The 24462-nt window shown below is 39.1% G+C and overlaps 1 protein-coding gene across 2 annotated transcripts in view; it reads left to right on the top strand.

The window, feature by feature from the left end:
- The window catches only part of orb2 (cytoplasmic polyadenylation element-binding protein orb2), a 118849-nt gene that overhangs the window by 63359 nt on the left and 31028 nt on the right, over positions 1 to 24462 (top strand). The window contains exon 1 of one of the 2 annotated variants that reach the window (XM_074110642.1): positions 19038 to 19191. The exons of the other annotated variant lie outside the window; for it this stretch is intronic. Within the exon in view, the coding sequence (XP_073966743.1) occupies positions 19125 to 19191 (67 nt within the window). The 5' untranslated portion in view covers positions 19038 to 19124. Of the gene's footprint in view, positions 1 to 19037; positions 19192 to 24462 lie in introns of those variants that run through there. 2 annotated transcript variants of the gene reach the window in all.

Genomic DNA, 24462 nt, shown 5'->3' on the forward strand with positions numbered 1-24462 from the left:
AAAATGTCTGCTATTTAAAATGTGTACAATCTCAGGAAGTCGTCTTTTCATAATGTTACATTACTATAATATTAGCATTACCTTAATTTCTGCTTTCCCGTTATGTTCACTTTTTTTAAATAGGCTTTAGTCTTGTTATGTTTGTTTTCCCATAATGTCTGCTTATTTTCAAATCAAATTTTTAAATGTAAAAGGTTTAATTGCTTGCATACTTACTCTTTGATAACATAAATATCTATACCTAATATAAAATTACTGGCATTCAAGACAACATTAATGACGTTTAGATGAAATTTGAAGACCATGATTGGAGACATTTTGGGAATAAGACTTTTCTGGAATGCCAACGTTATACGAAAGCGGATATTTTGAGGTTGCAGACATTTTGAGAATAAGCGCATTCTGAAAGCGAACATATATACAAAAACTGTCATTCTTGGAGACAGGCAATTTTAAAAAGCTGACATTTTGAGACGCTGACATTATGCAAAAGACGTGTTGACATTCTGAAAAGCAGACATTTTGCGAAAAATACATTTTAGGAAAATGGATATTTCAGGCCTGAGCCTAAATTTAAATTCCTTACCAAGCAATGCGATGTCACTATGACATTTTCTACGAAAAGGTTCCACAGTGGGTTACGATTCAGTTGGTTCGAGTGTACCTGTCGCAAGGTCGCGAGGGAGCAAAACATTTGTTTATAGTTCATTGGGCCACCGCAAAGGCCTGATTCAATAAATTGTATGTCTTAAACCTATTGTTAACCCTGAAGCTGTCAGCATCCAGGCCCAGGTCATGAGATGTAGGTCGCGCAGGGCCGCCCTAGATACGGCGCCATCTTGCGGTTGCCGTGGCAACGCGCCTGCGTACTGCCGCACTGATAACTGATAACATGATAGTGTATACGTGCCACAAACATACGAGTACACGGATATTATCGACATCCCAGCCTATATACGTCCCACTGCTGGGAACAGGTCTCCGCCCAGAATGAGAGGGCTTGGGCAGTAGATCCCACGCGGGCACAGTGATATACAAGGTGTTAATTAAATAACTGAACAAAGATCAATATCTCAAAAATGGCTAAGCCAATTTTCATAAAAAAAAAAACATAAATCATTTATTTGCATAAAAACATGGTACATATGTTGTGATAAGAAAGAAAGAGAGTTTCACATGTTTTTGTCACTATGTGACGAAACATGAAACATGAGACTTTTGATGAAACATGTCTGAGAACCATCGCTAGAAAACCTGATTGCAAATAAAAAAACGCATTCAAATCGGTCTACCCGTTTAAGAGCTACGGTGCGACAGACAGACACACATAGCGGCCACACTTAGAAGTCCCCTCTTTTTGCGTCGGGGGTTAAAAACCAGAGAAATGTAGTTTGCTCATAATCAATTACACTATATGTTTCAAACCTTCTGGCCGCGTTTGTTTTTAAATCCCTTTTTAACCCCCAATGCAATAAGAGGGGCGTTATAAGTTTGACCGCTACGTGTGTCTGTTTGTGGCACCGTAGCTCTTAAGCAGGTGGATCGATCTGAATTAGTTTTTTTATTTGAATACAGGTGGTAGACCTTGTGCATGGTCCGCCCGGATTGCTACCACCATCTTGCTCGCTAATCCGGCCGTGAAGCAGCAGTGCTTGCACTGTTGTGTTTCCGCGTGGAGAGTAAGACAGCCGGTGCAATTACTGGCACATGAGTATCACTCTTAGAACTCTAGGTTGGCAACGCATCTGCAATACCCCTGTGTTGCTGATATTTATGGCGGTGGTGATCTCTTACCATCAGGAGACCCACTTGCTCGTTTGCCATCCATTCGAATAAAAAAAAAAAAAAAAGGTTTTCTAGCGATGGTTCTTATATAGACATATTTCATCAAAATCGGTTCATCTGTTTTTGAGATATTGAACTTTGAAGTGACAAAGTCGGCGGCTTTCCAATTTCTTGTTGGTTAGGTTATTAAGCCTCTAAAAGTTACGAATGCAACATACGCCAATTAAATGTCTAATTATATTTGCAGTCAGTTTAATTTTCTTCTAAAACCATCGAATAGAATATAGACTCTGACCAGCGAAAGCTGCCCACGCATTTTACGAAACTTTAATCTGGTATCATTTTTGAGACTGACAAAATGAGGGCTATCGTTTTTTGTCTCACTAGATGGCGCACTGTTGCGTGAGTTTTTTAAGTATGGCTTTCAAAGTCTGTTATTACGGGCGTGAAAACAAAGTTTAGATTAAAATCATATTTAATACACCTTAAAACCGTACCATAAAAATATCGAGCATGCCAGTGTTGCATAGTCCCCGTTTTGTTCGGAAAAAAGGGAGGACAAAGGTTTCCGAAAGACAAAACTGTCTCAAAACACAGACATTCATTGCCCCGGAACGCATATTTGCCATAATTAATTTCAGATATTGCAAAATATTCACAAATTATTCTAATTATAAATAAACCCGCGTAGCTCACCCAAAAACTATGAGATTTGACATTTCGGAGACCTCACGCTACACTAGCGCCTCTAGTGGCGAATTCATACGCGATAGCCCTCATTGACATATTATTATTGTCATTCTAGCCCGACCTAGATAATTTTGATACTTCCGCTGTAATAAATAAATTATTTCCTACCATCCTCAAAATGGAAAATGTTATAAGATTATGTTAGAATTAAAATGTTAGAAGATATACACATTTATGTAAATTATAATGTAATGATGTATTGAATGAATAAATAAACTAAACTAAACTAAACTATATTCAATGCCAATCTGGAAAATTTAAATAAATATCTAAGTATCAACATCGTTTAATCAGTATACAGCAAGTGTTGTCAGCCTCACTTTTCAGGGTTCCGTAGCCAAAATGGCAAAAACGGAACCCTTTTAGTTTCGCCATATCGGCCTGTCTGTCAGTCCGTCCGCGGCTTTGCTCAGGGACTATCAATGCTAGAAAGCTGTAATTTTGCACGGATATATATATATGGACTATGCCAACAAAACGGTACAAGAAAAAAAAAATTTTTTTTAGGGTAAGTACCTGTAATAGACGTAAAGTGGAGGTGATTTTTTTTGTCTCATCCAACCTTGTAGTGTGGGGTATCGTTGAATAGGTCTTTTAAATCCATTAGGGGGTTACAAAACGGTTTTTCGATTCAGTGATCTGTTTTCAAGATATTCAACTTTAAATTGCAAATTTTCATTAAAATCGAGCGTCCCCTCCCTCTAAAATCTAAACCAGTGGATGGAAAAAATTGAAAAAATTCAGGAAGGTAGTAGTAAGTATGTCAAACTTACAAGGAAAACTATAACGGTTAAGTTTTTTTTCAGAATTTTAGTAGTTTAAACACGTTTAAAAGTAAATAGCAGCCTAAGGTAAGGGTAAGGTAAGGTAAGCGTGTCCGATACGCTCTTGGCCGGTTTTTTTTATGTTTACCGCGGTTTGACTGGGACAGCTTCCGTTGGCCAGAGTCTACAAATCATGAGTGTAGAGTTGGAAATCACGTAGAATTACTGACTCATTATAAAGCTTAACTTCCAAGCTTAAATTAAAAATTATGTAATTTATTGAATCAGACGTTACTTTGCGGAGGTCCATATCAATGAACTATGTACCCGCAACCTTGTATTATATTATCTACGTTTATGCAAGAAATGTGTGTTCATGCAGCGTATTGTCGATGCACAAGCGTGTCGAAAATGTACCGTATTACTCGGACCATTATATTTTTTAAAATTGTATGTGATTTTATACGGGCTGCCCTAATATTGACATGCTACATTGCACATTAATATAATAACCTGTTTAAAAAAAACACTTCGTTGAGTTTCTTGCCGGATTCTTCTCAACAGAGGCTTTTCCGAACCGGTGGTAGATTTTTTTTGACATTCATAAGTGCTTGTTATAGCCTAAATTGAAAAAAGATATTTTGACTTTGACTTTGACTTTAACTACATAGACTATATACTATGACGATGCGAGTTTAAATATGTTATGATGATTGTTTCCACCATGATTATCTATCATCGACATACTGCTATGTTTATCATTGGAACTCCATTTTCCGGTGTTTTGCGTGCTGGATCTAGACTAGCAGCGCTGCGTGACTAAATTATATACCTGGTCGACCGAGCGAAGAGCGGTGTCTTTGAATTTTAAGTGTTTAATAGGAAAAGATAATATTTGAAATACAAAAAAAACGAAACAATGAACAGTTCTTAAGTAGATAGACGAAATTGGTATTTGTGTATTTTACTTACCTACGTATATTCTCCGCATATATACTTATATGATTTTTTTTTATTTTATAAAATTAATTAAAATTACGTGCAAGCTTTAACTTAACTTACTTAACTTATCCTGTTTATTGGGTCAAATGATGTAAGTTAATTTTGACCCACTTTCAGTGATTTGCTAGGAAAATATAGTCTCGATGGCAAATTAGTACAGTCAATAAAGGATAAGTACAGTCAGAAGTTTTCTGCGGCTACAAGTTTTTGCTATTAAAAACCTGAACATGATTTTTTTAACAATTTTTTTTTCTTTGCGTTAACTATTCTCACTTCGATTGCCAGAAAAGTTTATAGATTACTTATCTGACTATTTACTGATTAGTAACTTCAAATATTTCGTAATTGAAACAGCCTGTGGTCTAAAAAGTGAAAGTGACAATTTTCCGAGTGATCGCCCATTTCGCTTTGTTTTCCCTTTTACAAATAGAACTTTGTTTAGCTTTTATTTAAATCAGACGGTATTAAAATCGGCCAAGCACGCACCAAGAGTGGTGTGTGTCGGTAGTTTTATGGTTCTTTGGCGTTTCCCCGACTTTCTTATGCCATACTCAAGTCAAGTCAAAATATCTTTAGGTATTCAATTTAGGCTATAACAGTACTTATGATTATGAATGTCAAAGAACCTTACCCGGTTAGAAAAAACCTCTGTTGAGAAGAATCCGGCAAGAAACTCCACGAGGTATATTTTTTAAAACAGATTCACAATATTATTTAATGAACGTATCGTTTTCCATAGGTAATTTTTATTTTTGTGATAAATTAGTTTGTTACTGAATGAAACAGTATTTCCTTCAGAATTGATATTAAATACTTAGGGGCTGTTTCACCATGCATTGATTAGTGTTAACTGGCGGTTAGGTGTGATGCCGTCTCTATTTGTTTTGTTCGAATAGACGGAGACGGCATCACATTTAACCGTCGGTTTACGCTAATCAATGGATGATGAAACCGCCCCTTAATGTTATGTTGTCATCCCACACATCTGCCAAAGAAATCATAGCGAAATTGACTATGAAAAGGTTCCCAGTTTCCTCAACTATATATCGCCCTATGTCCCAATCAGCCGCTCCCTTGACGGAATGATTGACAGTGTCCCGCGCATGCGTGGCACGTGGCCGTTCATTGACCTTCCTTACGCGATCACGCTTGACTGCCCAGTCCCAATACCTAGGGATAGTAGTTGGAGTCTGGACTAAATGAGTTTGTGTTAAAAAAATCATTTTCACTTCTCATGCTCGTAAAGTTCGTCTTTATGCTCTAGGGCATTAAGTAAAACCTTCGTCTAAGACCAAGGTAATGAGGTGTCAACACAAACAAAAAAGTTTCTATATGTTTTTAATCGTTTTCAATTTAAATAAAACTAAGAATCAATCAAATCAATGAAAATAAATCAATAAAACTAAAAAACTAATTATATAGTAATGCATGAAAAATAAAAGGTAAGTGAACAGTTGTTTCCACTGTTGCTATTTCATTCATTTCCTCGCAATCGAAGTGAAAAGCGGAGTGTAAAACTAGAGCATTAAACCCATTTTCCGCTCGACGTGTCTATCCACCCTCGCCGTACCGGCTCGGATAATATGAATGTCTTGGGTAAAATGGCTCGTTTTATGCTTTTCTTATGCACATGCAACACGCCAAAATTCGTCTGGAACAGACGCTTAGGCCTGTACCACTAACATGAGCTTACAGTGACCGTACTCGATAGCGACGGCGTAAATTATTTGTATGGAGAATTGTACAGCGCCTCTACAAATAATTTACGCCGTCGCTATCGAGTACGGTCACTGTAAACTCATGGTAGTGGTACTGATGAGATGCACAATCTACTATTGTTAACCCGCAACAAAAGATTAACGTCAATATCTGTCTGGTGGCATTGTAGGTCTCAAACGAATAGACTGATTTCGATACGGCTTTTAGGCTGCGGCTACACTGAGGCGGAGACGAGCGGAGGGAGACGTGTAGGGATCGGCCAATCATATTAGTTGAATCCACGTCTCGCCTCCGCCTCATTATCATCACGTCTCAATGCAGATCTTTGTCTATCTGTACGCCAAGTTTCATGTAAATTCGTTCAGCTGTTATTGCGTGATTAAGTAACAAACATCCAAACCTCCAAGCATCCAAAAATCTTCACAAACTTTCACATTTAGGGCCTGTTTCACCACTTGTCAAATATTTAACTTTAAGTGACGGATATCAGTGATGCCGTCTCTGTTTGTTTTGCCCGAATAAACAAAGACGGCAATACTTTTATCCGACACTTAAAGTTAGTCGACAGGTGGTGAAACAGGCGATTATAGTATTAGGAAGTAGGATTAATTGGATTTATGTACTTATACCCGTGGCAAGATGCAACCTTCGTGCTCATCCTTTAGCAAACTAGGTTAGGTGTGAATGCTAAACAGGCTTAGACAGGAATAGACATAAAATGGATTACAAAGTAGATTGAGGGCGAGACTTGACTTTAAAACCTTTGTGTAAGATGTCTCGATGTAACCGAAGGGTTTAGGTTAGGTACGCATCCATTAAAGCGGAGAAATGTGGAATTGAGAATTGCTAGAAACAGTGCAGCAATATACTTACCGGGTGCCCTTAAGCGGCGTTTCCACCAATAACATGCGTGCGTTGCGGTTGCGAGGAATATGTTTTTCGCTAACCAATAGAAACGCTTCATTTACCTCGCCTCGCACAGCACATCTCTGGTGGAAACAGCTGAGCGGAGCGAGGCGAGATAAATAAATAAATATCATGGGACACGTGACGCCAATTGACCTAGTCCCAAACTAAGCAAAGCTTGTACAGTCAACGTCATAAATAAGTGATCACTTTTGTGTTTTGTACTTTGTAACTTGCAAGATTTGATTACAGTCACACAGACAGACAGACAACGGGACAGGTGAAACTAAATAAAAGCAAAGCTTGGGGAAATTTTGTATTTTTTATCAATTTCCAAATTTAATAAAAGCTTGTAAAATATCCTAAACTCACGGAAAAAAAAACAGATCCCTTAGGTACCTAAGGTTCCGAAGATGCTGGCAGCGTTTCTACTTTGAATAGCCAGCTAAGTAATTCTTTGTCCGAGGAAGCTGTCAGTTCTCCGGTCCCCTGTGACGTCAACTAACTTCTAAGATATTATGTACCATGTACATCCTATTCATAAAATAAGTTTTTGTTAAAAATTACATTTTTAATACAAGCTTTTTTGCTGACTATACTTGCATTGTCATCCAAACTACATTTCCGCGTCCTGCGGAGACGATCCTGGCCGGACTACCAGGATGTCACTACCAGTACCACCACCATGAGTTTACAGTGACCGTACTCGATAGCGACGGCGTAAATTATTTGTAGATTCTCCATACAAATAATTTACGCCGTCGCTATCGAGTACGGTTGTAAACTCATGGTAGTGGTACTGATTATTGTATTGTCACCAGATTTACCTACTTAAGTTATGCCAAATTTCAAGTCATTCGGACTACTGGAAGTGGGCCCATTTTAGCAGCGGCGTGATACCGGAGGTCTAGACGGGGCAGTGCCCCGGGGCCCCAAAGCTCAGGGGCCCCTCGGACTCTGACTTACGGACTATAACACGGACTTTACGGAACAAACGATGTTATATAGTTTAGTTGGGGCCCAAGTTTATTTTTTGCCCCAGGGCCTTTGGTTACCTAGCTACCCCACTGCAATTAGGTTCCAAGATTTGATTCAAACTAAGAAATAAACAGGGCAAGCTAAAGAAATCATTCGAAAATCGAAGCGGTTGAAACTCTCGCATATATGACCCATTTAAGATACTTTCACTTTGCTTTAGTTTGGGACTAGCTGTGTTCGTCCCATGATATTTATATTTATTTATTGTTAGTTAAGTACTAGCTTTTGCCTGCGGCTACGCCCGGTATCGCGAGCTGCAGGGCTACAACGAAACTCGAAGTTCGTGTCGTGCGATCCCTCTGACACTTATACTATTTAATACGAGAGCGAGAGGGACCGCACGACACCAACTTCCGAGTTTCGTAGTAGCCCTATTGTTCCCCCGGGAACTGTACATTTTTCCGGGATAAAAAGTAGCCTATGTCACTCTCTGGCCCATAAACTATCTATATGCCAAAAATCACATAGAACCGTCGCTCCGTTTCGACGTGAAAGTCGAACAATCATACAACACATACTTTCGCATTTATTATTAGTATGGATTAGTATTGATTATGTAATCCTTCCAAAAGATGATACTAATATATTAGCCGACCTGTCTGAAAAAATCGTTTTATGGCTGTACACGTTGTGACCAAATGTAGGTCAGAGAGAGAAATCAATACGCGTCCTCCGGCCGGGTCCGTCCGCGCCGTCAAGGAATCGAGGGTACGAAGACCTTGAGAGCCTTCGATCTGCCTATGACATAGTCACGTGACTAGTTAGTCAATATAGTTAGTAGTTAGTCAGTTGATAGCTAGTGGCGGACTGTATGGGAAGACTAGATGAATATTGATGGGGGTTAAATGGTACTTATTTAATAAGAAAAAACCGGCCAAGAGCGTGTCGGACACGCCCGAAATAGAGTTCCGTAGCCATTACGAAAAAATTAAGTAATATTTTTCTAAGGATTTCGTATTTTGTACGGAATATTCCAAATTTAGGTATTCTGATACCTGCAGCCGCCTTAGCCTGATAAATCCCACATGGCCCTTGTTATAACGCGTTATTGTCTTTTTGTTCCAAAATTCATGTATTTTCTCCGCTGCTGCCCTTTTTGGCAACATGAATCAAAATTAAAACCTTTGGATGAACTAATTCGTAAAACCCTTTCGGAAATTCTAAATTGCTCTTTTGATGAACGGAGCTGGACTCAAGCCACCCTCCCGATCCGTTTTGGTGGCCTAGGAGTAAGAAGCATTTCTAGTGTTGCTCTACCGGCCTTTCTGTCCTCTGGCTACAGTACACGTGACCTTTTTGGAAAAATCATTAACCCGTCACTTGGTGATGTTGAGGTCACGCACTTAGCCGAGGCCGGGCGGCATGGTCCAATACTTCTCCCAATGGAGATATTCCTTGCCCTCTCTCTCATAAAATACAAAGAGCCTGGGACGAGCCGATTTGCAGCAGCAAACAAAAACAGCTTTTAGAGACCTCACCGAACAGTACAGACCGCGCTCGTCTTTTGGCAGCGGGCGAACCTGAGTCAGGGTACTGGCTGCAAGCACTTCCCTCGATGAACATTGGGACAGTTTTAGATCACACACCCTTTGTCTGGCCATTTGTCTTAGACTCGGCCTTAAAACGAACGAGTCGCACCAATGCAAATGTGGTGTCAGGGTCGATCAGTATGGCCATCATGGCCTTTCTTGCCAGCGCAGTGCTGGCCGCTTCTCCCGCCATGCCAGTATCAATGACATCATCCGTCGGGCGCTCGTTACAGTCAACGTTCCGGCCATACTTGAACCAACGGGTATGTCTCGTGACGACGGCAAGCGACCTGACGGAATGACCCTCATTCCGTGGAGTCGTGGCAGACCGCTAGTATGGGATGCCACGTGCGTCGACACGTTGGCACCCTCTCATATCCACGCGACATCTGGCCAGGCGGGTGCAGCGGCGGCCTCCGCTGAGAGCAACAAACGGCGTAAATACGCAGCCCTTGGTGAGGCTTGTATATTTACGCCTTTTGGTGTAGAAACTTTGGGGCCTTGGGGGCCAGAGGCAAAACAGCTCTTCCGCCAGATATCTTCTCGGCTGGTAGATACCTCAAGGGATCGGCGGGCTGGTGCTTACCTTGCACAACGCATCAGCCTAGCTATCCAGAGAGGTAATGCTGCCAGCCTCCTAGGAACGGCCCCCCAAAGCAGCAGCCTTGAAGACATTTTCTATTTAGTATAAGTTTTGTAAATAGTAAGTAGATTAGATAGTAGTTTTATTTTTTAAAATTTTGTATATGTGATATAATACATTCGCTTTATGAAAGAAAAAAAAAATTAGGTATATTTTATTTTATACCTTAGGCTGCTATTTACTCCTAAACTACTAATAATTCTCAAGAAAACTTAACCGTTATAGTTTTCCTTGTAAGTTTGATATACTTACTACCATCCTGAATTTTTCAAATTTTTCCACCCACCGGTGTAGACCGGTTCTCGAATTAAATGAAAATATGCACTTTAAAGTTGAATATTTTGCAAACAAATCACTGTATCGAAAAATCGTTCTAGCAACCCCCTAATGGTTTTAAGATACCTATCCAACGATACCCCACACTACACGGTTGGATAAGAAAAAACAATCAGACTTTTTTTTATTGTACCACTTTGTCGGCGTGACTGATATGTATATTCATGCCAAATCCGCGGACGGACAGACATGGTGAAACTAGGTATACTTAAGGGTTCCTAATTGACTAGGGAACCCTAAGAAGCTCACACCGCAGCCAGTCGCCAACAGTCAGTTAGTTGACTGACAACACCACTGATAAGCATGTGGACAGCAAACAGCCTAAGAGCCCGTTCCCACTTGTCGGGTGTCGGATCCGTTTCATGTCGGATGTCGGTCATTTCTATACATGTGTTGGTCAAGTCACAGAATAAGTAATAGTACAAGTACAGAAGGTTCTCTCTTTTGATGTTGATGAAAGCCGCCATTTTATATGCCTACGTAATTTTTATTAGCAAAATCACCGCGCACCATCAAGCAACATTGAACTCTAGTGCTGCGCGCGAAGGTCGTTATTATTCAGCCAGCACCAACGTTTTGGTTTAGGATAGGGTTGTAAATCAATAAAAAAATAATACTCACATATAACTTAAGAGTAAATTCAGACAAATACTTAGTTTTCTAGCATTTTTAAATTGACGCGCCTACGATCTCCGACGGTCACAAAATGGATTATTGCACGTCGTCGGCTGCCTCAAAGGTTTTGTACGCCCGCAGTGGGCATTGGTATATCGCGAGTTACCTATCTGTTCTTTTGTCGCACTCGCACTTAATATGGTTTCGAACAGAATTGGGTTAGTTAGTGTAATGTTATGTACAGAATATGAATATATAAATAAAATAAATATGAGTGCAATATTTTTTTGCACTCATCGTGAACCTGTTTCACGAAAATCACACAGCTACACGTAGCGTTACGCGGCGCGGCTAGTTCGAGCGAGAGACTGCGAGCGTGCGTGCCGGGCGGTGCTCATAGCCCTAGTGAGTTAACCCACGCCGGCGTGGGGTGTTTTGATACTTACAGAATCGCACCTATATCGCGGAGTGCGCCGCGCCTGGTCAAGTGTGAATAGGTTCATATAAAATGTTCTGCCACTGGAACATCCGATTAAAACCCGGGCCCGACATCCGACAAGTGGGAACCAGCTCTACGCCTGCGTTTCAAACAGAGATGTGCGATGACGTGTTGCCAGGAATGTGTTTTTCATGAAACGTTTTATTTACCTCTATGCGAGGATAGGTAAATGATTCGTTTCTGGAATATTACTGCAATTATATCCCGTCAGAGTGCAGCACCAGCACATACCATATGTTTATGGTTTATGTTTTTGAGTATCTTAAATGTCGGGTCTTAATTTTTTGGAAATATAGCTCTATCGCTACTATTGATGTAAATATAATTTATTTTTCTTCCAACTATGCTTTAATTTCATCATAACCGCACTAAATACCCAGCACAAAGCGGGAATTTTCTGCTCTAGAGCAGAAAAAAATATGAAAATCCTTTATTGCATTGTTTTAGATTTTTTTTAATTGCACCACCAAAGAGGTAACACAAGTATTTTTGCTACAAAATTAGCCTGCATAGTCTAAAACAGACAGATTGCGAACAAAAAATTGTTGCTACCGATCCTACCAAAAACAGTAAGGCCGTATATTAAAAAAAACTTTGTGTGTTTGGTTGGCCAACCTGGCGCCCATCCGAAATTGGAGAGATCGCGGGTAAAAATATCTGCTACTAGCTACTAACACTGCCAAAAATAAATAAGAAATAAAAAAAAACAAATTGGCGGGAACCTTGCGAATTTTCCGTGGACATTTTTTGATAGTGCGAATGTAAACTTACAAAAATGGAGTCATCGAGTGCTAGTGACATTTCTTTTCTATTAATTGTTTAGCATGAGTTTTTTTTCGTCCACATTCTTGTAATAGTTGAAAGAAAAGCAGATTATGCACCTCGCATTAAGTAATTTATATTGCCCTCGTGCTTTTTAAAGCCCTCACTCACGCTCGGGCTGCAAATCGGCACTCGGTGCAATAATAAATAACTTTCTGCTTGGTGCAACATTCTACTATTGTTACTCATAAATATATGTCATGATTTCTATAGGTATTAATACTCTTTGGTCATGATGACAAAATATAAAGAGAACTGACGTTGTCATGGCGGTGTCTTTACGATTTGTCCTAGTGTCGCCCCCTGCGCAGAGCTTTGCCTAATATAACCTATCATGTACATATATGGTTCATGAAAAACCCATTCATCGCAACACATCCTCCCACAATATTGGTGGAAACGTTGCTTGAATGAAGTTACTCGTAAAGTACATAAGCTTGTGAGCAAAAATTTGATCAAAAATACGCTTCTACGCCGTTAACAATAGACTCGTGTTCAGATATTTTTGATCAAATTTTAGCTCACATGTTTATAAACTCGACTTTACCTAAACCAAGTCACTTTGATTTTTAGAGACTCATGGAACCCTCGACGCGCGGGTCCGTCTCTCACTTGGCTAGTTTTTTATCGTGGCCTTGTATTCAGTGCGGCAAGAGTGCGGTAATAATTATTTAATGGGGTTGACGCTAGGATGGTTTATTTCCCATGAGAATTATGTAGATCGATACAACAACTGGAAAAGTAGATACGTATTAGATATATTATGTCAGTAGATATAAAACGTGGCAGTATATATGACATCGTACTAATATTATAAATGTCAAAGTATTGTTGTACTGTATATTTTTTTATTGTCAGTCGAGTTCAAGCTTGTGAGCAAAAATTTGATCATAAAAATCTGAACACGACTCTATTGCTAACGGGGTAGAAGCGTGTTCAGATATATTTGATCAAATTTTTGCTCACAAGTTTATGAACTCGACTGTACAAAATCATATAAAAATATGTGTTTAGTTTGTTACTTCTTCCCGCTAAAACGGCTGGACGAATTTGGATGAAATTTGGTATGTAAAATCGAGCAAAAATGTAGAATGTAGAAGGGTGGAACGTTTCATGCTACAATGTTCCACTGGTATCTGAATCAGTTTGTTCAACTGTACCTACATACATACTTATATACAATACTAGCTGTTGCCCGCGACTCCGTCCAAGTAGAAGTATGAAAAATAGTTTACACCTTATTCTCAGACCTACCGAATGTACCTACTCAAAGAAAAATCGGTCAAGCCGTTTGAAAGGTTTGGTCACAAAATTGAAAATACAAACTGAAATATAGATGCACAGAAAAACCAGAAAAATAAGACCAGCACTGGAAATCGAACCCAGGTCCTCGGCATTCCGTACCGCGTGCTATACCGCTACACCACTGCTGAGTCCATATTTCATTGGTCCATATCTATATTTCAGTTTGTATTTTCAATTTAGGTTTTGCGGGATGACCGTAAAAGTAAAAATTTGGAATTGAAATAAAAAATACAAAAAGATTCCAAAAAACCAATCTTAATTTGGTCACAAACATTTTCAACCCGAGAATTTCATATATTATAATATATATAAACAAACATACATTAGAAAAGCTGACATTCCTTCGGGCAGACGTGTAAAAAAGAAAATTTTCGATGTCACCGACATTTCCTATGAAAAGGTTCCACAGTGGGTCACTATTGTGTTGATTGGAGCACCTCTATTAAGGCCACGGCTGGCGTCAGACGTCGGCAACGCTCTGCCAATGAAGTGCTTCCTGTATATGACCTAACGCGGGTTCTGCAGGGCTACTACGAAACTCGAAAGTCGAAGTTCGTGTCGTGCTGTCCCTCTCGCTCTCGTATTAAATAGTATAAGTATCAGAGGGACCGCATGACACGAACTTCGAGTTTCGAGTTTCGTAGTAGCCCATCTGTTCTATGTCACATTTGTGGTAAACAAAACTGGACTGTTTCTGTTTCGAATAGAGTTAAGTTTTGAAGATGAAAGTTAATGAACTAATAGTAGGTATAAACAATTACTTTGCTCATCCGCGACTATGACACAACGCCGACGTGTTTCGAACTTTTTTTTTTTTTTTTTTATTCGACTGGATGGCAAACGAGCGAGTGGGTCTCCTGATGGTAAGAGATCACCACCGCCCATAAACATCTGCAACACCAGGGGTATTGCAGATGCGTTGCCAACCTAGAGGCCTAAGATGGTATACCTCAAGTGCAGTAATTTCACCGGCTGTCTTACTCTCCACGCCGAAACACAACAGTGCAAGCACTGCTGCTTCACGGCAGGATTAGCGAGCAAGATGGTGGTAGCAATCCGGGCGGACCTTGCACAAGGTCCTACCACCTGCAAAACTCAACCAACTCACTCCAAACTGGAACTCAACCAGAGTTCATCATCATCATAGGGCACAGAATAGATAATAGTAGTAATAGTCGTATTATATTGTCTTCCTTTTCATCTTCTTAACGTCCTCAGTTTCCTTGTGGATTCAACGTTTTGTTTATTAACCGTCTCCCCTCATACCATAAAACAGAGCCATAGAATCCCTGTCAAGTGCTACAGTTTCACTTTCATTAGAATAATTGAAATAAAGCTTACTGGATCCAAAAAACTGTTATGGAGGATTCCGCCAAATTTATTGTAGAAAATAAAACAAGACTGAGCCACTGAGCCCTTTAAAGTTTTTTCATTAGAATTTATGATACAAAATCTAATACGGTGTTTGAAAACTTATGAATTTGCAATATATAATATCCACACTAATATTACAAATGCGGAAGTATGTGTGTTTGTGTGTTTGTCCGTCTTTCACGTCGAAATGGAGCGACGGATCGACATGATTTTTGGCATAGAGATAGTTTATGGGCCAGAGAGTGACATAGGCTACTTTTTATCCGGGATAAATGCACAGTTCCCGAAGTTCCCGAGGGAACAGCGCGCGATAACCGAATCCCGCGCGGGCGAAGCCGCGGGCAAAACCTGGTAAAAATACCTATAGATATAAATGATGTCCTCCATGTCGTGTCCGACAAAGGCGAACCTTAATTTAAGCTTGTTTATTAGGTATGTGCCCGAATATGGCTGGCAAAGCCAAACTTAGTTTTAAAGGTCCTATTACAAGACGCGCAATGTAATTGACCACTATCATTATACGTGTAAGTGTAGGAAGGTCTCGGGCGGCTCTTTTATAGTAAGACGTTTGGCATCCAGGTGTCCAAAGCGATGCGACTCATTTGCAACAGCCTTATTTACAGAGCTGCGCCATTCCAGTCTCTGCTTCGCGAGATCTTCCCAACTCTCGCATGGGATGTATAAAATATACCTAAACTTGGAAGATTCCGTATAAATAAGAAATCCTTAGAAAAGTATTACTTAATTTTTTCGTAATGGCTACGGAACCCTATTTTGGGCGTGTCCGACGCGCTCTTGGCCGGTTTTTTTTTTATTTAACCATTTTCTGGGTCAAAGGTCGCTCCCTCGTATTCCCAACTTCCCCTGTCGGCAGCTCAGTCATGCCAGTCGTTTCTGAATGCCTCCAAGTCGTCGCGCCACCTCTGTCTCGGTCTGCCGAAAAAATGAATTGGTGTGTCTATTTCTAAATGACTTCTTTAAACACCTATAAGTACGGCGCTTCTTGCACACTAACAGCCTTATTCATAAAAAGTTAGAGCCTCCTTGAAGGCCCGATGCTAAAAAACATGATTCATAAACGTCTGTTAGCGCTAATCAGTCGATCAAGGCTCTGCTAAAGTTAGAGGACCGTAGACCCTCCTTTATCTCCCTGCTAAGTCACAAAATGGCCGCCACAAGTTTGAACAGCTGACTTTGACAAGAGCAAAAAACCATACCGAAGATATTTTTTGTAAGGGAGGGTTACGAAAGATTTAAAAAAAAAAACAGGAATTTGTATTTAAAAATCCTCTAAATTAGGTATTTATTACTGCTACTATATATATATGAAAAAATAAATTAGGATGATTAACATAATTACAGCTTTTTGCACTTAGGTACGACATAAACATGCGGATCGGAAATGGCGGGAAGACAAACATCTCGCTTTTTATTTTTTTTCCTGCTGCTGTCACTGCTGTCAATTTTTTTTTTAATTATCGATGAGGCCATTGTTTGTCTTTGATTTGTCAAGGTGGCCAACATAACGCGTCTAATCCGTCTATCAGCAGCTCAACAACTAGCAGACTGCTAGCAAGCGTTTATGAATCATACTTCTTGACAACTGTCTAACAAGCTTAATCAGTCTGCTAAGTAACAGACCGATCAAACCTCAATTAAGGATTTTTTATGAATAAGGCTGTAACACTTTAGAATTTCTTTCTGTCTCTGAATTTAAAACTTTTATTAGAAAGAAAGAAAGAAGACATTTGTTTACTAATACGGACGACACACAAATATAATAAAATTTAACACAATTACACACAAAAAAATCAAAAGAATACATGAAAACACACATGAAAATAGAAACATAATGTCCCCGCAAATGCGAAACGGCCGCTGACTCAGCAGTATGCTGAGGCGTTAGATGCCTGCAGCGCTGATTTTCCGCCAGCACAGCACTTTTATTACACAGTTTTATATAAAGGTATACCTAGTGCTATCCACGAAGACGCGTGATTTTGACAAAATTAGACTTTAATCACATTGTAATAAGAACCTTCCCCCCGTGTGGTGTCTGGTTAGAATAACACCTCTTCATTTCTTCCGTGGATGTCGTAAGAGGCGACTGAGGATATAGGTTAAGGTATACCGTAGGCGACAGGCTAGCAACCTGTCACTATTGTACCGTTTTTGTCAAACTTAAAACCTAAAATTGCTAAAAGTGGCTCCGAAGTGGTAACGTTTTAGTGTGCTCTGCCTACTCTATTTGGGAATACAGGCGTGATGTTTGTGTGTGTGTGTGTAATAAGAACCAGGCACGCGTCATCGTGAATGACTCTACCTTTAGCTTAAAAATTGTATAATATTAGTCATCATCACCATCATCACTGCTGGGCACAGGCCTCCTCTCAGAATGAGAGGGCTTGGGACGTAGTTCCTACGCGGGCCCGGTGCAGATCGGGAACTTCACACAACTCATTAAATTGCTTGGCAGGTTTGTGCAGGTTTCCTCGCGATGTTTCTTTCATCCTCATTAGCTCGAGGTAAATTTCAAAAATTTCAAATGTAATTTCGCACATAAATTTGGAAAAAACTCGGAGGTGCGAGCCGGGGTTCAAACCCACGATTCTCTTCTTGAGAAGCGATAGGTCTAACCACTAGGTCACCAGGGCTTTTTTTATAAAGGTAGCTTAAAAAAATGATACTCCTAATTAGTAAGATTAATTAATTTTAAGCTACCTTGTATTCTTTCGAGGGTCCACTTTTTGAGGAACCCTAAAATTCGAAGTGCGCTCAATTGTCAATGCAAACAACGCGTCGCTTGCGCAACTGGCGCGTTGCGTTGTACGACATTGGCCGCTTGCCACTGTGACGTCATATCTCACCTTAGATCATCATCATAATCATCATCATTATCATCATTTTAACCCCCGACGCAAAAAGAGGGGTGTTATAAGCTTGACCGCTATGTGTGTCTGTCTGTCTGTAGCTCTTAAACAGGTTGACCGATTTGAATGCGGTGCTTTTTGTTTGAAAGCAGGTTTTCTAGCGATGGTTCTTAGACATGTTTTATCAAAATCGGTTCAGCCTTTTTTGAGATATTGAACTTTAAGGTGAGAAAGTCGGGGGTTGTCCAACTTTTTGTTGGTTAGGTTATATCCTATATAAACATCCCACAGCTGGGCACAGACCTTTTCATAATGACAGGGCTTGGGCTCCTACCCACCCACAATTCCCACCCACGCGGGCCCAGTGCGGATCGGGAACATCACACACAATTGCTTGGCAGGTTTGTGCAGGTTTCCTCACGATGTTTTCCTTCACCGTAAAACTAGTGGTAACAAGGCTGGCTATAAGGGCCACCGGGTTACCTAAATTTTTACGGCAAAGTGAACATGAACCTAACCTGCAAAGTGTTGCATTACCTAACTTAAGTGTATCTCACTCTCCGGTTTGTCTCTATCATTCATCTATTATTTTTTGGAATAAAAAAATACAACCGAATTAACCTACTCCTCTTTTTGAAGTCGGTTAAAAATATAGTTTAATCCATTGCGTGCAAAATTGCTAATGCACTACAAGCCCTTTTACTCTGTGAAGAGGCCTGTGCCTTGTTGATATAATTGCAATAAACATTGGTACACACGCACACTATTAACAAAATACAGAATCAATTCAAAGCAATCTCGATCCCAACATTATTATGAATAATGACCAAAAGTATTATTTATTAAAAAAAAACTGCATAAAAAAGTAGCAACCCTATCATTAAAACCTTTTTATTAAAAAAAAACTAAACTTTTCCAATTTCTAAATCCACGGTCCAAATCATTCGTAAAAATTCGGACCCGAAACTTTTTACCCAGAAAAATACATTTTTTAATAGCTGGCAGCAAAAATTTCTTCATAATATTTTTGAACATCGAACGATCGTCGATTTTTTTACTTCATTCCGTGTCGTGGTGGCGGTCACTCGTATTTTCAATATAAAATAAAAATTAAAGGAAATTTGCCAATAATATAAACTAAACTCAGTTTTAGTGTGAAATTGGAATATGTCGTTGCATACGATACCGTTGGTTACACCTTTTATTAGAGGACCGAGATTCCCTTACAGAAAGAGTGAGTACTTTTAAAATTTTCTTACTAACTTTTGTTTTCCAGCCGTTACGTTTAAATCTTCGAATAAAACTACGTATTTCTAACAATTTCCGATCTCTAAGAAACAAACTTAGTTTCGCAGAAATGATAGAATTCATAACAGTAAAGTTTAATTACAATTTAATTAAAACAGTAAGTAAATTTATTGTTTTGATCCAAGAATGCTATGCGCAAAATCCATTTTGCTTGTCATACTTTTGAACATCTGTTGTTTGGACACTTTGACCGACATTGACATCTTTATAATTTGGTTTTCAGCTTTGTTCTGTGCCAATGCTTTTGTATTTTTTCTGTATATTTGTTTACATTGTTCATATTTTTAATTAAATTAGTGTTCTTTGAGTTCTCGGAAATGTTAATAACTACGGACATACCTACTAATGAAGTGCATTTGAATCAAGTAAATATAGGAATGTAGTGAATGGTTTGTCATTGTATTTTGTTAAAAAAATTGTATTTTTCTTGCTTTCTCAACTAGCTTACTGAAGTTTACGGAGCTGATTGAGAAAACAAGATAAATACGAACTTATCCGAAAAAAACGATGGAAAAACATTATTTACTAGAACTGTACCTAAAGGTTATTTTGACATAAACATGTTTTTATATCTATTTACTGATATCTACAGCCTTGATTAAACTTAAGATCTATGTCAGCCTTTTATAACATGGCCTCACTGATTTATGGGTTAAAAAATGGTTTAAAAACAGAGGTCGCTGAACCGTGGCTTGTCTAGGCGGTCATGCATTCAATACAGAGTTCACTTTAACTATAAACACCTTGTCCTTTTGCTACGTTACCTGTCGTTTCCAGCTAGATAAAATGTCTTCAGCGTTGGTAGCGAAGGTCTGAACTCTATTAAACACAATGACTGCATAAAATCGGGGACCAGGGCTTTTCACCGATTTTTTTTCACAAGGACGAACGATTTTTTTTCTGAAACTAACTCACTACTTACAACCATTCAGAATATAATTTCAGCGCTATCCTGTAGATGATGTCCTTATTGTTAGGTTAGTTTTATAAAAATCCTGAAGTACCTACTTAGTTTTAAAAAACTCGTGCGTCCATATGAAAAATTGGGGAAATTAACCCTTTATAAGGCCCCATTTACTGGAGCATACTACCACAGAATCAAAAGCAGCTCTCGAATACATGCCTGACAAAGAATATTTTTAAAGCTAGTCGTATTTTCAATAATTACAATGGGAATTGTGACTTATTATGAAAGCCATAAGGTTCAGTTTCCAACTCAATGCAAGTGGTCGCTAAATCGCCTCTGCCTTCTTAAGGGTTAATGATTTGACAAAAATATGTTCACCGAAAAAATTAGAGTCGATGGTTGATATTTTTCAATAAAGTGGACGTAATGTAGGCAAAGTCAAACCATTGAGATTACCTAATGTAGAGCTCTTAAGATTGTCGTGCCTAATGAATATTCAAGCAGACTCTACTGAAGTTTTCTGATAAATTTGCGGGGATAGTAAATTTTCCGACCGCTGAATGGAATATTCCACGTCTATTCTATGATGCCTTGAATTTTGGCTCCGTTATTTTACTAACACGCACTTATTTTTTATTAGTTTCACTTGTGTCTGTGTGCAATGGAATTTTTAACAACTATGGTTATTATTTTATTATATTATTCAAATACTCTTGTGAAAGCACTAGAATTCGCTAGACATGTGCTGCCTCTCACGGGAATCGATCCGGCGACCTCAGCAATGTAGACGGACTCAGGCTATCATAAAAGTTTACGAGTAAATAGAAAGTTTTCGTGTGGGAAAATAGCAAAAACTGAGAGTCAATTAGGAGATCATAGTGTCTGTCCTGGGGATTTAGACAGCAAGACTTATGCTTTACCACAAATGTCATGTAGTTTGGTACAACGGGCCGCAGCATTCATTTGTTAGTTTTTTACCTAAAAAGCATAAATGCCTTGTAGCGATTCACCTAATCGCATTTCACCTCGATCGTATGTTTAATTATAGCGTTGTCACTATCGTTTATTTGATTAGTCGCTTTAAATTTTAGTTTTATTTCACCTCGATCGTGCATTTAAGTATCGCGTTGTTTTTTTAGTCGTTATTAGTTTTAGTCGCATTTCACCTTGATTAAGTGTATAAGTGTTTTTTGTGCAAACATCAATTAACGTGTCAAATTAATTAGAGTCCCAAACAAAAATCGATCGCCGGAAATGCGTCTAGGGTAAAATACTACACGAAAAATGAAATACTACAAACTAATTATACTAATGTAAAAAGCTACGCAAAAATTCCTTCAAGTAAAAGATTCTATTTAAGTTTTGTTAGTTCGAGGTGAAATGCTATTCGGTGAATCGCTACAAGGAATTTATGCTTTTGAGATAAAAGACTAACAAATGGCAGCATTGATAGATAACTAACAAAATTAAAAGTCAAATACTTAACCTAACTAATAATTAGCCTATCATTATAAATGCCAAAGTCTGTATGTTTGTTTGTAACCTCTTCACGTCGAACCACTGAACGATTTAGATTAAATTCGGTATACAGATAGTTTCAGTCACGGGGAAGGACATAGGATGGCTTTTATCCCGAAAATTGCGTAAGTAGTTACAATGCGGAAAATTGCATACGGCTAGATGTACAATAAAATGACCATCGATCTCTTTCAACCGATGGAAAGAGATGAAGACTAATTTTTGACCAAGGGGAAACAGGCCAAACGAAGTGCAAAATTCGAACTTCGTATGTTGCCGTCCCGCTGACGCTAATGCTATTTGATACGAGAGTGAGAGGGACGGTACGATACGTACTTTGACTGTCGAGTTTTGTAGTAGCCCCATGCGCTACTCCTGTCGAAGCTTCAGGCTGGTGACCCCTGGCCCTTGACCTCGCGGTTGTCGCCCCCGAATCCAGCGGGTGCCGCTTTATGGGGCCTTCCTGTGGGGACCCTGTACCTGGGACCCGCTCAATCAAACTTTTGGCTGCGTGGTGCTGGGGTACTTTGACGTTCATTGCACCTTTATTGGTTACTGGCCTGTTGCCCGCGACTCCGTTCGCGTAGAATTCGGTTATCGCTATCCCGCGGGAACTATGCAATTTTCCGGGATAAAAACTATCCATATAACTGGGACTCATTTCATTTAAATCGGTTCAGCGGCTTAGACGTGATGTGGTAACAAACAAACATACAAACAGACTTACAAACTTTCGCATTTATAATATTTTCTTTTTTTGTTAAATCGCGTTTTTAATAAGAAAGTTACTAACATATTTAAATAAGTTTTACTTAACTAAACAAACATACAAGTAAAAACATATAAACAAATAAGTTATTTTGCCCTACACGATGAGAAATCCCATAAAAAAAAGAAATCATAGCGAAATTAATTATAAAAGAGCCCTTTGCTTGCTTGCTCAATATGGATTATGGAATCCATAATGGTTTGCCCTAATTTCAAAATCCATAACAACTTTTGTCATAATAATCTATTGCCATAATAACGTTTGTCATAATGTAAATGCCATAATATTTTATGTCCTAATATTGAGTCGCAGTCTAACCTAACCTACATTTCAGCTGCGGTTCGTTTCTGTAGGAGTCGCAGTTCTAACCTAACCTAAGGATTTTAGTTTTCTGGTACCGTTTCGTCACTGTTGGGGTCTCAGTTCTAACCTAATCTACTTTTCTGGCTCGCAAGTTCGCTGTTTGCCAAACAAGTGCTCTGTTATGGCATTTACTATCATGAATTTTAACATTTTACTCGCAAGTTTTATGTCTTACTATACCTATTAGTACAAAACATATTAGGGATTTAGAGTATTAGGATATGTGATATTATGGCTTATGATTATTGGGACTTAAGCAAATGATCATTAAGGTAAAAGTATGATATGTCAAAAGTGTTATGGCAGTGTTATGATTTGAGTAGGACAAACGATATTATGGATCACGAAGGAGACGCGATTTTACGCTCACCAGCACCAAATCTGACACGACAATGCGTGCAACAATATCTGATAAAGACTATTTTTAAGGCCAGTAAGATATGTCAGATATTTTTGAACGCTCTGCTTATTATAGTCAAAACTTTATCACGCTAACACACACGAGTAATATTTTCGACCACAATTATAGTGGCCGTGGTCACGAGCAGACTGAAGTGTGGGGTGTCAAGTCAGCCTACTACAAGTCGGTCTACTTGTGACCCACGGCCACTGCAGTGTGGTCGAAACGTCGAGGTAAATATTACTCATGTGTTAGCGTGATAGTCCCGTTTGTGGTATTTCAACTGTAAGTGAAAATTACGAAAGTTTAAAACGCTCTGCTTATTAATCAACAGCAACAGCACTGTACGCTGTCCAGTTTTTCCACTGTGAAGTCGAGGAAACTAAATCACGTACCAGAGTCGAACCTTTCCATAATCAATTTCGCTATCATTTCTGTGGCAAATGTATGGGATGTCAACATAACACTTGTAGCACAAGTGCTCCACCCTGGACGTGATTCAGTTTCTTCAACTACCTATTACAAGCGTGTTAAAGTAGGTAAGGATTTCAAATAGTTTCATTAAAATAATATTATCTACAGGTATATCTGTCAGGTGTGTCTGTGTCTGGCCCTCTTGTTCTGAGAGGAGGCCTGAGCCCAGCAGTGGGACGTATATAGGCTGGGATGATGATGATGATGAGGTATATCTGTATATTCAAAATACAGTAAATTTAGCTTGACAGACGTCACAACCGCCGTGCACCTGACAGAGCGCCTCAAATCTGTGTCACTCCTCTAATAGGCTCGGTGGCCTTGCCGCGTGTGCCTATTGATTAGAGCTGTTAGCTGCGAGCGCGCGGAAACACATGATCACGTTTCAGGCCTTCTATACGGTGTTGCTATGAAATTGTCATTAAACTTAGTAAAAAAACCGACGAAGAGCGTGTCGGACACGCCCGAAATAGGGTTCCGTAGCTATTACGAAAAAATTAAGTAATATTTTTTTTACGGATTTCGTATTTGGTACGGAATATTCCAATTTTAGTATATTTTATACCTTAGGCTGCTATTTACTCTTAGGGCTGTTTCACCATCCATTGATTAGCGTTAACGACCGGTTAAATGTGATGCCGTCTGCGTCTATTCGAACAAAACAAATAGAGACGGCATCACACCTAACCGCCAGTAACACTAATCAATGGATGGTGAAACAGCCCCTTAAACTACTAATAATTCTCAAGAAAACTTAACCGTTATA

Source organism: Choristoneura fumiferana, chromosome 30 (genome assembly GCF_025370935.1).
Source record: "Choristoneura fumiferana chromosome 30, NRCan_CFum_1, whole genome shotgun sequence".
NCBI lineage: Eukaryota > Metazoa > Arthropoda > Insecta > Lepidoptera > Tortricidae > Choristoneura > Choristoneura fumiferana.